The sequence below is a fragment of the Kryptolebias marmoratus genome, linkage group LG6 (genome assembly GCF_001649575.2).
Source record: "Kryptolebias marmoratus isolate JLee-2015 linkage group LG6, ASM164957v2, whole genome shotgun sequence".
NCBI classification, from domain to species: domain Eukaryota; kingdom Metazoa; phylum Chordata; class Actinopteri; order Cyprinodontiformes; family Rivulidae; genus Kryptolebias; species Kryptolebias marmoratus.
Genome location: NC_051435.1, coordinates 30536110 through 30551912, shown reverse-complemented (window position 1 = coordinate 30551912; position 15803 = coordinate 30536110). Strand labels below are relative to the sequence as shown.

The window sequence follows — 15803 nt, the reverse complement described above, 5'->3', positions numbered from 1 at the left end:
ATACAGGAAACTGCCAATATTGTGGGAGAAGAGAGATGATAGAACATTATTTTAGAGTGTAGGTGTAAGAAAGAAAGGAGATTAATGTTAGAGGAATTTAGGAAAAATAAAGCAATATTTAATTTAGTAGATATACTGAAAAGGAATTCAGACTGCAAAAGTATTCAGACTTTAATTAGGTTTTTCAAGAAAACAAACTTAATTAGAAGAATATAATATTAGCATAGCGTAAAATAGACATTTTAAACCACACTCCATACCAGTAGGTGGCGGTAATGTAACTTCAACGTTTCATGCCAACCGCCAATAAAACCTCAAAAAGAAGAAGAAGTCGTTCATGTGATCCTACGGAAGCCGGTTTAGGTTTTTAAGGTTTCCAGCAGCGTGGGTTTCGTCGGTCTTCAAACAAACAGGTAATAATCTGATTGGGAACGTGTTTTTAAGACTTAACCTTCTTGTTATGACAATTGGTGAAAATAATGTTTTGGACTCTTTCCGGTTTGAAAGAGTCGTTTTTATATCAAAACAAACATTGTCAGCTTAACGGTGTTAGCATTTTAGCTGGCCGAGCTAAAAATGTTGGCATGTGTTTGAGCATTTCTATACCTCAGTTTAACATACTTATACTTTTAAGTCTTTATTTGATACCGACGGTGTATTTATCTTTCTTAATAGGTTCACTACATTTTTGTAGCAAATCGTGAAATAAACATATTGCCGTGTAAAGCTCCCAGAACCACTTGGTAAAGTTGTATATTTGACTAAGTTTAAACAACCTACTCACTTTAGTCCTACAAATGTTTGAAGTTGTAGTTAAGATATTTTTGTGTATAATTTATTTATTCAGTATGCCTATGTCTGATTGTAAACATTTAAAATGTAAATTGCTTTCTAGATGGATCAAAGCCTACCAGAGGAAGATGCACAGATGTTATCCACACTTAAGGAGGAGGAGATGGAAATCTGCATGGCAACGCAGCTAGAAAATCTCATTGTGACCCCAGGCGAAGCTTTGCAAGCCACGGAAACACGTGAAGATGAAACAGAAAATATACAGAAACCAGAAACAACAGGAACTCTGACAGTGGAAAATGTGTGTGAGTCACAGCTAGAAATATTAACTGTGACTCCAAACGAGGCTATAGAAGCTGTTCAAACACGTGAAGAAGAAATAGGAGTACAAACACAAGAAACAAAAAGAACATTGACAGAGGACAGTGTGTGTGAGATACAGCTACAAAATCCTATTGTGACCCCAGATGAAGCTATGCAAGCAAACCCAGAAACACATGAAGAAGAATCAGGAGCTGTACATGAGACGGCAGCAACCAACAGTGTGTGGAAGATTAATGACTCTGAGGATGAGAATTCAGACAGGTGTGTACATGCACACAATAAGCACTTTAATACTTTATAAGTTTGTGTCTTGTTGGTCACTTACACCCACAGTTGTCTTTGTGCTTGAATCATTGACATACTGTATATGATAACTAGAGAGAGAACAGAGAGCATGAAGTTGAAGCCACAAAGGATGAGTGCCCCCTAGTGGCTGGCTGCAATACAAATTTTAAGCCCCATCCCGCCATGTAAATGAATGACTTTTTTAATTAAAAAAAAAAAACATTTCAGATAATGTTTTTCAGCTATGGACTGATGTTGCTCTAACTATTTGATTGATTTTCTGTTTACATGTGGGATTTTTTATTCTGTAAGTTTAGTTTTATTTAGTTATTTGAGGCTCTAAGAAAAGTGTTAGGTTACACTGTAATTGACAGCCTGTTAACAAGTTGTGAGTGAGAAGGTAGGACCTTTTTGTCAGTGGTACAGTCCCATGTCCCCAGTGCACAGACTCTGACTCCAAAAATACAGCATGGCATCACCCAAAAAACTGACATGTTGGCTTTAGTTTTGAACAAAAGGAAAAGCTGGAGAAACTTTGTCCATCTTTATTATTATTGATGATTTGACATCTGAAGTAATCCATACTGTGGGTGGCAACAGAAGAAAACTGACTGATGCTCTTCTTTTCTCCTCAGTGACAGTTCTTCCTCTTCCTCTTCTTCTTCTTCCTCTTCTTCATCATCCTCTTCTCCATCTCCTCTGGTGTTTGAAGATGATGACGAAGGTTTCAGCCAACCAGCCCCTATCAAAACTAGAGATGAAGTCTTACTTGAGGTTGGTATTTGGTTTTGCCCATATAAATTGTTCTATATTGACAGTGGGAAAACAGCATTTTCACTGGGAGAGACATGGTGGAAAAACAAACAAAACAGCCTCTGTGAGTTCAAAGGTTTTACATCTGACCATTTGCTGTATGACCTTGGCAATTTGTTGTCATCCCTAGTAATTCTGTCCATAAACATTATAAACAGAACCAGTGACAAAATGCCACCCTGGTGTAATTCAACACTTAGAGCCATTTTTGTGTTGTCTAATGTTGATAAGCTGTGGTGGCCATTTTTAACATGTAGGGAAATACTGGACACCATATGGGAACCCAGAAGTTGAAGCCAGAGTGGGTCCAGCATCCCTACGGGACGGTCTCAGTACAAGTTTTATGTCCTGCCACCATGATGCAAACAAACAAAACATTGCCCTTATTAAAAAAAAAACGTGAATATTTTACTCAAATGTTCACTCTTGTTGATTCCTGTAATTCTTACCTTTCTGCTGTATGTTCATGTAATTAATTATCTGCGATGGACTTGCGACCTGTCCAGGGTGTCCCCTGCCTCTCACACAGTGATGGCTGGAGAAAGGCACCAGCTCTCCACGACCTGGAAAGGAGAAGCGGGTAAAGAAAATGGATGGGTGGATAGTCATTTCATGCTTAAAAGAAAGGTCGTGTGGCACCATGTGGACTCCATAGGTCCACATCCATTGTTCACAGACTCTGGTTCTGAAAACTGTCCTGCTGGCTTTAACCCTCAACAATGAGAGAAGCTGGGAGACACTTGGTCTAGAACAGATGACTATCTAAAAAAATACAAAATTTTAGTATAAATTAATGAGACTCTTTTTTTTTTTTTTTTCTCCACACAAATCATGACTAGTACAGAAGCCCAACAACAAAACTCCACTCTGTCTCAGATCAAGCAGGTCATTCCTCCCAGTCACTCACCCTCAGGTCACTCTGTTATTGCCTAAATGGGTGTTGAAGGTCCTAGATGGAGAACTGAGTTCCCAGATGAGGCACCTCTAAAACTAAGTAGTCCATGTAAGTGAAGAAAACCACTCCAAAGCAGACATCCACCCAATGTCTCAGCCTGTCAGGCATAATGTGATGATGGTCAACAGTACTAAAAACTGAGGTCAGATCCAACATCAATCCTCATCAAGTTATTATTGGGGACTTCAAAAGAGCTGTTTCAGTGGAATGAGATTTTGTATCAGCTCTGTGTTCACAGCAAACAAAACTGAACCCTGTACCTACAGTGAAACATGGACGAGGCTCGGTTCTGTTCTGTTCTGGGGCTGCTTTGCTGCATCTTGAATATTTGCAGGGTACAATGAAATCTCAAGACTCAAGGCATTCTGAAACAACATCTGCTGCTCTGTGTCAGAAAGCTTGATGTCAGTCACAGGTCATGGGTCCTCCAACAATATAATGAACAAAAACACCCAAGAATGGCGAAGAACAAAACATTTGACTATTGTGAATTGGTACCTGACCAAAATCCAAAATCTTATCAGGCATCTGTAGAAGGAGCCAAAACATGCAGTCTGCAGATCATGAGGAGTGGACCAAAGTACCAGTGAACAGATGTGGACCGGTGCAGAAGGCTCTGAGATACAGAAATGGCATGATTGCCTCAAAAGGTGGTGCAACAAAATTTTAAGTCAAGCGTGTTTTTTATTTTTTTAATATATATAATTCTGATCAACCACAATTCAAAAGTAATGACTGATTTTTTTGTATTATTACTTTTTTCCTTTACAAGTTATTTCAGTGACCACTGGATTTTTGTTTTTCGAACAAAAGGGTGCAAACAAATTTTGTTTGTGTTCAGGAGCTGCCAGCTGCAGAGGAAGTGTTTGTCACTTTGCCACAGGAAGCAGAGCTGCTACCAGTGGGAACAGTCTCCAGTGTTCTACAGCAGCTTGGTAAACGCAGCAAAGTTCACCTAAAAATGTCATCTTGTCTCCATCAGAGAGCTTTTTGGGTACTTTTTTAAACCTGCGTGTCCTTCTGCTCAGTTATCGTGCAGTCTCTGAAGGACACCCCTCCTCTGAATGACGACAGCATCCTCTTCACATCTGACAGGGTGGCTGTAGGAAAGGTGAGAGCACCAGCAGTTTCCACACATTCAGCTGTGTCTTGCATGTTAATGATGTGTGCTTCATGTGTTTGAGGTGTTCGAGGTGTTCGGCCCGGTGTCCAGTCCTCTGTACATTTTGCGTTTTAACTCTGCAGACCAGATTAACAGCAAGGGCCTGATGGAGGGACTGCTGCTTTATTATGCACCTTCCATCAAAGAATACACAGGATACATTCTGACTCAGCAGCTGACACTGTAAGAACACACACACACACAGTCTGTGGGCCACAGGTCACACTGAGACTGATTTTCTGTTAGGTGGGATGAGCTTAAACTACTGGGTTAAAATACTGTGTTTTCCACAGAGCAAAGGGATCTGATGCATCCTGGAAGAATGATGAAGAACCACCAGACGAGGTAATCACTGTAAACACTGTTGATTGGTCACAGATGGAATACAGGTCTGAACTCTTTGATAAAGTTAGTGAATGTGGTGTTTCAGGGAGTTAAAAGTGCATACATTTTAGATAAAGTGTTTGAAACTGTAATACTGTAGCAGACGCTGTAACAGGAACCTACACAGAGACGTACAAGACTAAAGCTAGTGTCTGCAGCTAGTTGGTGAATGGCATTCATGAGGGAGTCTCCAAAAACGTTTGCACATTCCTCTTGTGAGTGTCAGAGGCTTGCAGTCTTCTCATAAATTTTGAACGTATTCAAAAAAATCCTTGCTCTAGATTTTCCCTCAGAATCATTGCAGAGTTGTTGGAAGTGCCTCAAACTAGGGCTGGGTGATAGGACCAGAAAATAATATAGCCATAATTTGGAGCTTCATCATGATGTACAGTATTCAGTAATCAGTATTTCAAAATGTTCTTAATTACTGAATTATTGTTTATTTCAACACTACAACTTCATCCTCTGACCCTAATTCCTTCAGTGGGATAAAAAGCAACAAACTTTACATCTGTACTCTCACAGGGTCCTTTCATCCAGTCCAGCTCCAGAACAGAGATTAAGATGTTGCCCACTCAGAACAGAGCGCAAGTGTCTTTTGACCAATCACCGCTTTACATTCAGATACAGTTTAATGACAGTAAACCAGAGCAGGAAATGAATAACAACAAACACAAAGCCAAGTTCATCTGTTCTCATACACACAAACACGAGCTGAACACTTGACATCAGTACCGTGTTGAATGACCAGATTTGGAACAGCAACCAAGGTCACAAGAAAACACAATCATAGTCTACTTAGGTTAAAATAAATACAGCAAATTCTGACCTACAGCTTAATAAAATGACCAATTTTAAAGACCACATTTGCAGCATTAAGGCTCAGTTATAGTCACGCTGGCCTCAGCGCGCGGACCTGAGCGAGCGGTGGAGGCGTTTATACTTGACGCTTACGTCTGTGCAGAATTCTTCCGTGAGTTTTGAACGTTTGATTATCTTTGTGATCTGTCATAGAGGGATCAAATAAATGCTGATGCAGGAGAACCAGCTCTGCTAGAGCAGCGAAATCATCCATTTAGAATGGAGCGCGGCGCGTGTGGTCCGCGCCAAGTTACACAAATTGGGAGCTGCACAATGCGCCTCTTAGTCAGGAGCACTCTATATATGACAAAAGTTTGAAAATGGACCCTTCATTGACAGTGTGCCCTATAGTGCGGAAAATATGGTAGTTTTTGTTTTTTTCTGAGTTCCATGTTTTAGGATAAAAAAAATTAATAAATTATCCTAAAACTGTCTTATTATATGATCGATTAAAAAGCATTAAGTCATGAAGTGAATTTCACTAAATTTAAGCCCATTAGAAAGCAATAAATTTGATTCTCAATGGCATAAAAAATTTTAATCTTCAAGAAAAATCAGATGAGCAATTTTTTTTAAATTGCTCCACCGGACTCAATCATCTGGGTATTTCGGTTATGAATTATTGTTGTAATATACATTGGCGGATTATGCAGAACCATTCTGGTAATTGTTTCCCCTGGTGAGGAGAGCAGGATGAGCCACTGTATCAGACTGAACTTACTTCCTGCACCCGGGTCCTGCCTCATAAATATTTTCAAATGTATTGTTTATATTCTAGGACTTAACATCAACCAACCCACCTAAACCACTGCTAAATGCCTCTGTCAAAATCCAGTCAACAGAATATTCAGGGATATTTTAATCTGCCTGTTTAGTGCCATGCAAAAATATTCACTAACTCTGTAATTCCTTCAGTTTTTTTGCCTTTAAATCTGGAATTTAAATAGATTTGTATTCTATTAAATGCAACCATTCACAAAAATGCTTCACTTGAATGGGGGAAAATTTGATTGAAATCATTTTAAGACACAACTTTGAGTTTTAAAATTGTAAAAACATCAGATCAGCATTGGGTTATAACCCTGAACATCCCACACAGCACCAATAAATCCATTACTAAGATAATGCCACCACAGCCCTGCCATCAAAACTCAATGAGCAGGTAAGGAGGGCATCAATCAGAGAAACATCTAGCGCTTCTGCAGTGATTGGAGGATCTGTTTATCAGACCACTAGCTATACAGAGCTGGGCTTCATGAAAGAGTGATGAAGAAAAGCTGGACTGTTTGAAATTTTTCCCTAAACATATAATTTTGCGTCCACAATTTCTTCAACGTCTCAAGTTTCCATCCACTTTCTCAGTATTTGAATTAGGTTTCTCAGAACTTCCTCCTGACAGAACTGGTGGAGCTGAGTCATGTTTGTAGGCTTCCTTGCTCCCAAATCCCTTTTAAGCTCACAAATTTTTATGACATCGAGATTAGGACTTTTAATGTTACAAAGTAATTTTGGCAGTATTTTTAGGGTCATTGACTTTTGAAAGACCCATTTGTGCCCAAACTTTAACTTCTTGACTGATGTCTTGAGATGTTTCAATATTTTCACATAAAGTTCTTTTCTCATATTGCCTTCTATTTTCTGAAGTGCACCGGTCCCTCTTGCAGCAAAACACCCTACAGCTTATCACACCAAAACACCTTCATAACACCACTCAGTACCTGAGTGGTCTTATGGCAGGGTCTTCTCATGGTGTTTATACTTGTGAATAATTATTTGAGCAGATGAACGTAGCACCTTTGGACATCTGGAAATTGTACTCAAGGCTAAACCAGAATTGTTCTCTTCCTGTTATCTTGGCTGATTTATGATGCCACCCAAAGAAGCAGTGTATTTGAGGTGATCCTTAAAATGCCTCTGCAGGTCTGCCTTCAGTTAACTCAAATGTTGTCAATGAACCTATCAAAAGCTTCTAACGTAGTCTTTCTCAACGGGGGCGTTGAGAGGATGACGGGGGGCACTGGCAGCAATATTTTCAAAAAGGGGGCGCTGATATTCTTTTACTTGAAGGCAAAGTTTACACCAAAGATTCACAACAATATCAGTTTAAACTTTGAACTACTTGCAAAAAAATTGTGGCCTAAAACATTAAAACCGGCACAGAACTGCAGCTGTATCGATGGTGTTTCTCTTCGGCGCAGCTCCGTGCTGCCTTCAGGAGAACGGGACATCAGAGTATCGTTTTATACAACCCCTGGCAAAATCTATGGAATCACCCGTCTCTGAGGATGTCCCTTCAGTTGTTTAATTTTGTAGAAAAAAAAACAGATCACAGACATTACAAAAAACTAAAGACATTTCAAATGGCAACTTTCTGGCTTCAAGAAACACTAAAAGAAATCAAGAAATAAAATAATAAAAAATCCTTTTAAAAGATTTCCCTCATTTTCTGGAATTTAACAACAAAAAATCCTTTTTGGAATCCTAACTGACCTCAAACAGGAAAAGGTTGGTCTGATTTGATGTCAGAATGAGGAAAACAACGTAAACATCTGGTTTTAAACTGTATTTTTATTTTTTTTAGTAAATCATGTTGCGATGACTTTGTAATAATATCGATTCATTTCCTTCTTGCTAAAAAATGGTAAGTCTGAAAGAAGTGATAGTTCTGAATGATTTTTTTATTCCCAACATAAAGTTTCTGCAATAATGTTTTTCCTTCGGTCTCTGTAGAGTTTATACTGCTAAAATGATTTTTTCAGGTATAATCAATAACGGTGGAATGCGAAAGTTTAGCTTAAAAAAGAAGACTTGGGTGTCTTGTGCAGCTCTGTCACACTCTGCAATAACATGTCTCTTGTGTTTTTTCTCTCATTTCTAGGCTTTGGATTATAGTGATGATGAGAAAGAGCAACAAGCAAAAAGGAAAACAAAGAACACCAAAAAGACTGAAGGTGGCAACACAGGTACTGTTGAAAATATAGCTTTATTATGTAATAAAATGTGCTCTAATGTTGATCATTTTAAGCACCAGGTCATGCTTAAACCAGTGATTCCCAACCTTGGTCCTTGAGGAACACTACCTGATTTGAATGAGTGAGTGATTAACAGGCTTCTGTAGAGCTTGAAGACCTGCTGAAGAGCAGGAAAGCAATGAAAACATGGAGGATAGTGTTCTTTGAGGACCAAGGTTGGGAACCACTGGCTTACCCAACACATTAGCGCTCTGTGGAGTTAGCGGCGTCTAGCTCACGGCTGACCTGAAACAGGAGCGCTAATGTCGGCCAGCCGTCCCTAAGTGAACCATTGCGCGTGAGAGAAGGGGCCGGCAGAGAACGGCTGGCCGACATTAGCGCTCCTGTTTCGGGTCAGCCGTGAGCTAGACACTGCTAACTCCGCGGAGCGCGAATATCCAACATCCAACTTAAAACTAACTTCATTGCGGTCGCAAAACAGTTTCCTACCCAGCTGCACGAGAGTGGGGGGAGCTGTTTTGCACGTCCTGCAGTGTAATCATCGAACATAAACAACAGTCATCCATCGACAAACACTTTGTGTCTGCAAAACATGTGAGGAGAGCTGCAGACCAGGGACAATCCAGAAATGCTCATGAATGTCAGTTTAGAAGCTATCAAAGTTCTCAAATAAAGCACCTTTTGAGAATGTCAGTGTTTGTTGGTAATTATCTTACAAGACTAGTAAGTATTTTTGGTTTATATATTAAAAGTTATGTTTTTTTATTGATTTTAGTAATAAAAAAATCACAACTTTTCATCGCAACTTTTTGGAAAATGCCCCGTGAAGTCAAGCGTTTTCGCCCGCAACAATCACAAAAAATGCCTGCGAAATCCTGGAGGGACTGAATAGTGCAAGTACATCTTCTCAAAGATTAATAAACTTTACTTTTAAAAGAACACTTCACACTGGAGCTGGAACACAAAATAAACAAAACAACCAAAAACAAAAATAAAATGGACTCTCAGTCTCTGTTAACAAAAATGCACTTGAATAAAAACTGAATACAAAAAATAAATGAATAAATAAATTAAAGCTACATTCAACCAAAACAGTACGGATTATTAAGTCTGTAAACTAAACTGCCCTTTAAAGAATAATATTCATTAGCTCTTTATAGAGAAGACAGACAAAACTGGCAGTTTTGTAAACAAAAAGTACAAACAACCAAAAGCACAGCGACAGAAGCACAAATGCAACATACCGGCTCGCAAAGGTTCAGCGGTTCTCCTCGGTCATTTGGTTTGAGTCCAAAGTGCTCCCACACCGCTGCTCTTACTTCCAGCTTCAAACCAATTCCATTTAGTTTTTTCCCCCAATATCAAATAGCATTTCTTTAACTTTGCTTTAAAAGAGTGTTTTATTATCCCATCAAGGCTTTTATATCATTAATTCCTAGGTACAGCAATAATAGGATGGATTACAAAACATATAGACCCATCAGTGTCCTAAATATCGGTTATAGATTTTTTGCCTCTATCTTAACAAAGAGGATGGAGACTGCAATGCTTTCTTGAATAAATAAGGGCCGAACTGGGTTCATGAAAAACAGACATAACACATCTAAACCCATAGCTCTGCAGCGAGGCTACAGGCAGGGCTGTTCTATAAGCCCTTGCCATTTCAATTTATCCATAGAACCACTTGTTTGTATGCTGATGATGTGATGGTCACAGTTAGGAAACCAGGCTGAGGACTGCCGGTACTAATGCAAATGCTAGAAAGGATTAGGTTAGAATATTTAACTCTGCCCCCTTACAGGAGTTCTTAACCAAATTCAGTTTCAATTAAAATTCATCCCACATTTCTAATCTGGGGCTAAACTTACCCAAAGATCTATCTCAGCTATGTGCTATAAATTATAACAATATTACAAAAAGTACACGAGAGGATCTTGATCAGTGAAAAAGACTCTCATTTGATTTTGCCAATTGCACCAGATCCATTAAATTAAAAAAAAATTAGGCAAATTAAAATTTGCCAAAAAAAAGGCAAAGATATAATATGAACTAATGATTCATTCAGCAGTATGTTATTTAGAATGGGCAGCTTCACTCATCATCATCATCATCATCATCATCATCGGAACCAGGCCTGGGGATAAGATGGCCAAGCCTTAACTCCTGCCAAGGCCAAAACAGTGACAGGAGGCCATGTACATGTGGGCCTACCACCTGTGAGGAGGATGGTTTAGGTCAGGGGAAGGGTGAGCTGGATGGTGAATGAGGAACAGTCCCTGGCTGTGCCGACTGTTGGCAGCATAGACTAGTTACAGATATGGAATGTCACCTCTCTGACGGGTAAGAAGACACATCTTGTGTGTGAGGTTGAGCAGTACTAACTTGATATAGTTGGCCTCACCTTTACACACAGCTCGGGTTCGGACACCCAACTCCTGGAGGGAGGCTGGACAACCAGATCTTTACCCTTGCAGAGTTGCTAAGAGGGTCATGGGAGTTAGATTCTCCAATCTACAGCTGTTTTGTGGATCTGGAGAAGACTTATGACCGTGTTCCCTGAGGCGTTCTGTGGAGGATGCAGCAGGAGTACAGGGTGCTGGAGTTGCTTTTAAGAGCTATCCGGTATCCACATCCTCAGTTCAAAGTCGAGCTCATTCTCAATGCAGGGTTTCCGCAGGGTAGTAAAAGGTAGTAAATGAAATGAGCTTAAATTAAGGCCATTAAAAAATAGTAAAAGGTAACAAACAGTACTTGACTTGGTAATAAATTTTTCATTACCGCTTCAATTTATTCTGACTTTTCCATTGACAATGACTTTTTGTTTTATGTTCATTTAACTATAAAATCTGTATGAAAAATAACTACATACGGCAGGACCTGAGCCAACGTTAATAGACTCGATTGGTTCTGCTGTCTTATTTGCTGTGCCCATGCGTGGTGTTGGAACCGCTTCATGTGTTGAGACTAGCGAGTCATTTTGCACCTCACCATGGGAAATTGTAAGTTTTCACAACTTTGGCTCAATGATCCACCATTCAAAGACTGGTTTAAGCTGGTCATCGGGAATGATCAAGAGGCGTTTTGTAAAGTGTGTAGAAAGAATGGTGTTACGATGATCAAACCACACCAAGCATCCATCGTTCACCAGCAGCAGATTTGCGTGCAGGGAGAGCAGATCCCCATTTTTATTTTTGTGCTACACAGAGTAATGCAACTGCAACCTCAAGCTTAGCTACAAGCACAAGTATGTAGCAACTGTTACACCATATTCTGTGACCATCATATATTGTGACTGTAAGAGGTGCTGTTGCATTTTTACATCATAACTTGATCTCAAAGAAGAGCATGTTACGCCAAGAACTTAAGATGTGGAGGTCGGGGGAGGAGGGAAACTTCTTTATTAATTTCCCTTTGGGATTAATAAAGTATTTTTGAATTTGAATTGAATTGAAACAAATGCAAAAGGAGAAGGGGAAAGAAAAAGCCGAGGAAACCAAGGTGTTAGTTGAGCCAATCTGCTTCTGGTGACTCTCCTTCTTCCAAAGAATAAAAAGTATTATCTGACCACTAATATCAATTCAATTCAAAAATACTTTAATAATCCCAAAGGGAAATTAAATGTTGTTGTAGCTCATAATCCTGGTTTTGTTAAAGAGTTGATGGCTGTGGGCAGAAAGGGTCTCTTGTAGCGGTCTGTCCCGATTTGTCCTCGGTCCTGGTGTCCTCAAAGAGCCCCACCAGATAAACCTCCTGTTGAGCCATTATGGCTGAACTCTGGAAGCTCAGGTCGGTCTTGAAGTCCTGGGTGATCTCCCGGACCAGGTGCTGGAAGGGCAGCTTCTGGATGAGCAGCTCGGTGGACTTCTGGTAGTGGTGGATCTCCCTGAGAGCCACGGTGCCGAGCCTGCAGAGGTGAGACTTCACTCCGCCGATGGCCGGAACGCTCCTGCCGGCAGCTTTGGTGGCGAGCTGCTTCCTGGGAGCTTTACCTCCGGTGGATATATGGGCGGTCTGCTTGGTTCTGGCCATGACTGGACTTCAGGGTTCTTCACGTTTAACACTTGTTGTCATGGTTACGCATCATAACAAAATGTCCAAAAGTAAAAAGGCTTTAGTAAAAATCCTTTCTGCTGCACAGCATCCGATACCAGAGCAAGTAATCATCCAAAAAAAAAAGTTATTTACATCCAGAAAAAAAGAGGAATAAAGTCTTTAAAAGCAATATCTCAGAATGAAAGGAACAGAGCTGCTCCAACATGCAGCCACCTTGAGCGGCGCTATTCTAGAAGCTATTTATGGCTAATATTGAAATATAGACGGTCACAGAATATGATGGATCTTATCATATATTGTGACCACGCTGTAACTTATAGTAAAATACCAAATGTTTCTGCTGACTCTTGGCTTCTTCTAATAAACAAAAAGTAACATTTGACACGTATATGTATGTCTGTAGTTGCATTTTGTTTATATTCCTAAGTCTTCTGAAAATATGTTTGGAATATTTATGTGCGTGAGGTTTTCGTCAAGACAGAGTCACAGTTACACCTTCAGGTAAGTGGGATCAAGTTTTGTCTTCGGTGGGAGATGGGCCATCATCTTCCATGGGTCAGTGCTGTGAATCCACCGCTCCCCCCAAAAAGGCCGCTGCTCGGTTTGTGTTGGTTGTAAAAATATTGTAGAAGTAGTAAATTCAACTCTAGGATTCCTTGAGATCTTGTCCAAATTGAATTAGAAAAGAAAAATTTCAGTTTCATCTATGATCATTTGTCCTACATGTTCTAGCTTGTCCTGTTTTCTTGGGTGTGTGTGTGTGTAGGTGTGTGTTATGTAAAAAATTAAAACTCCAAATATAAAATTAAAAAACAAACAAAATACAACAGTTTCAGAGCATTCCATAAAGTTGTCCACCAAGTTGTTCCACCATTGTCTCGGCCTCAGAAGGTGGCCCCTGATGTCTGGTGTGTTTTGATGGTACAGAGAGGAGAATCACACATGCAGGGCATATTTAAACGGAAAGCTCAGTTCCACCTTGATCAGGGTGTACAAAGGAAACTTTCTGTACACACAGTTTTATACATCTGCATTTGTTTGTGTGTATGCTGTTTTTTTAAATTATCTAGCCTGAGTCTGTGTGTGCAGACTGATCATCCTGACCTGCAGGAGTCTGTATGAATATCATCTGAATGCTTGAATGGAACGAAGTGTGGAATTGGACTGTAAATCTTGTTTCTGTTTGGTTTTCAGATAAAGCTGTTCGTGTTGGTCAGAAACCTTTGAAGCAGCAGAGGAACAAAGTGTGGGGTTTCCTACCGAGACATGCAGGACCTCGAGTCAGGCACCAGGACTCAAGAAACATAGATTCTCAGTACACTCACTCGTACCCCCAACCTGGACACAGTAATGCCCTTCCCATGTACCTCCCCCCTCCCTGCCCCTATCCTCCTCCCTCTTTCCCCCCACCCAGCTTCCCCCTCTACTCTCCTCCTCCATCTTTCTTTAACCCAGCTTTCTCCTGTCCTCTCTGGCCTCCCAACACTGCCCCTTTCTCTGACTTCCCCTTTCCTCCTCCCCCTCCTCCTCCCCCCCCTCCTTCATCACCACCTCACTGACACACACCGCTCCCACACAATGACAGGATGGGGTAGTTCCCATGTACTTGGTGAGATCAGTTTTACTGATGACAGCTCAGTAGCTTGACATCAGTCTTTTTTTTGTTTTTCACATGTTTGTTCATGTTTTCTAAAAAAATCCCATCCACCTTAAAACAAGGGGTAACAAAGACTCGAGGCAAGAGTTAAATTTTCTAACTGGACATGGATGTACTGAACCCAGCACATGAAATCACCAGCTGGAGATTATTAAACTGTCGCTGTTTCCTGTGAGAGCGTGCTCTGTTTGCAGTTATTTTAATATTCTCAAAAAAAATTCTTTTTTAAGACGTTAACTTGATTTTGTTTGCAATGTAACATAGTAAACATATCAAATGTTTAAATTAAGAAACTTCACAATTGTTTTAATAAAAGTAATTTTGAACTTGATAACATCAGCATATCTAAAATAAGTTAGAACAGGGCCATGTTTCCCACAGTGAAGCATCCCGTCTTTTAACAAGTCTATAAGAATCTAGGAACTGAGAAGAGCAGTTTTTGGGTGTTATGGAGTTCTTTTTTGTTTTCTTTGGGGGATCTTCTCCTGACTGGGTTCAGTAAGTGGGGTCTCCGAACGCTCTTCTGCCTTGAAATAAAATTCCTTTTCAAAGACAAAGATCGATCTTTCTCCTGATTCTCTGAAATACAGGGTGGGCCATTTATACGGATAAACCTTAATAAAATGGGAATGGTTGGTGATATTGACTTCCTGTTTGTGGCACATTAGGATATGGGAGGGAAAAACTTTTCAAGATGGGTGGTGACCATGGTGGCCATTTTGAAGTCGGCCATTTTGGATCCAACTTTTGTTTTTTCAATGGGCAGAGGGTCATGTGACACATCAAACTTATTGGGAATTTCACAAGAATAAACAATGGTGTGCTTGGTTTTAACACAACTTTATTCTTTCATGAGTTATTTACAAATTTCTAACTACTTATAAAATGTGTTCAAAGTGCTGCTTATTGTGTTGGATTGTCAATGCAACCCTCCTCTCCCACTCTTCACCTACTGATAGCAACACCACAGGAGGAATGCTAGCACAGGCTTCCAGTATCTGTAGTTTCAGGTGCTGCACATCTCACATCTTTACAGCAGAGACAATCGCCTTCAGATGACCCCAAAGATAAAAGTCTAAGGGGGTCAGATTGGGAGACCTTGGGGGCCATTCAACTGGCCCACAGCGACCAATCCACTTTCCTGGAAGTGGAAGTGGGAATGTTGGATTCTAGCAGTTCAGCAGTCCTGGGGCATCTTTGCTGCATTCTTTTCTGTATGGGAGCACATGCTGCTCTAAAACTTGTTTATACTTTTCAGCATTGATGGAGCATTTCCAGATGTGTAAGTTGCCCATCCCGGAGGCACTAATACACCCGCATTACATCAGAGAAGCATGTTTTTGTTCGCCGACAACAGGCTGGATGGTCCCTCTCCTCTTGAATACAGAGGACATGGCATCTGTGGTTTCCAAAACAAATTTCAAATTGGGGTTTGTCTGACCACAGAACAGTTTTCCACTTTGACAATATTATAAACTGTAAATAATGAGATATTCAGAGCTTTCCCCATTTCCTGAAGAAAAAGATTATTCTGAAAAAGTTCCA

The 15803-nt window shown here is 40.2% G+C and overlaps 2 protein-coding genes across 2 annotated transcripts; one reads left to right on the top strand and one right to left on the bottom strand.

Annotated features, from left to right (window-relative positions):
• Positions 1–308: 308 nt before the first annotated feature.
• Positions 309–14819, top strand: naf1 (nuclear assembly factor 1 homolog (S. cerevisiae)). Its single transcript, XM_017441974.3, has 9 exons — positions 309–413; positions 896–1377; positions 2037–2175; positions 4011–4104; positions 4198–4280; positions 4354–4514; positions 4625–4676; positions 8455–8539; positions 13796–14819. Exons 2-9 carry the CDS (start codon positions 896–898, stop codon positions 14158–14160), a joined length of 1461 nt encoding a protein of 486 aa, XP_017297463.1. The 5' UTR covers positions 309–413; the 3' UTR covers positions 14161–14819.
• LOC119617136 (histone H3-like) lies at positions 11753–12577 on the bottom strand. The gene has a single exon (XM_037976300.1). It carries the CDS (start codon positions 12575–12577, stop codon positions 12197–12199), a length of 381 nt encoding a protein of 126 aa, XP_037832228.1. The 3' UTR covers positions 11753–12196.
• Positions 14820–15803: the final 984 nt, after the last annotated feature.

Excerpts from the sequence above, each read along its gene's own strand:
- naf1 (XM_017441974.3), top strand. The coding sequence starts at position 896 with ATGGATCAAAGCCTACCAGAGGAAGATGCACAGATGTTATCCACACTT. Across the intron at positions 4,105-4,197 it reads CAGTGTTCTACAGCAGCTTG|TTATCGTGCAGTCTCTGAAG; the intron begins GTAAACGCAGCA and ends CCTTCTGCTCAG. Across the intron at positions 4,281-4,353 it reads ACAGGGTGGCTGTAGGAAAG|GTGTTCGAGGTGTTCGGCCC; the intron begins GTGAGAGCACCA and ends CATGTGTTTGAG.
- LOC119617136 (XM_037976300.1), bottom strand. The coding sequence starts at position 12,577 with ATGGCCAGAACCAAGCAGACCGCCCATATATCCACCGGAGGTAAAGCT.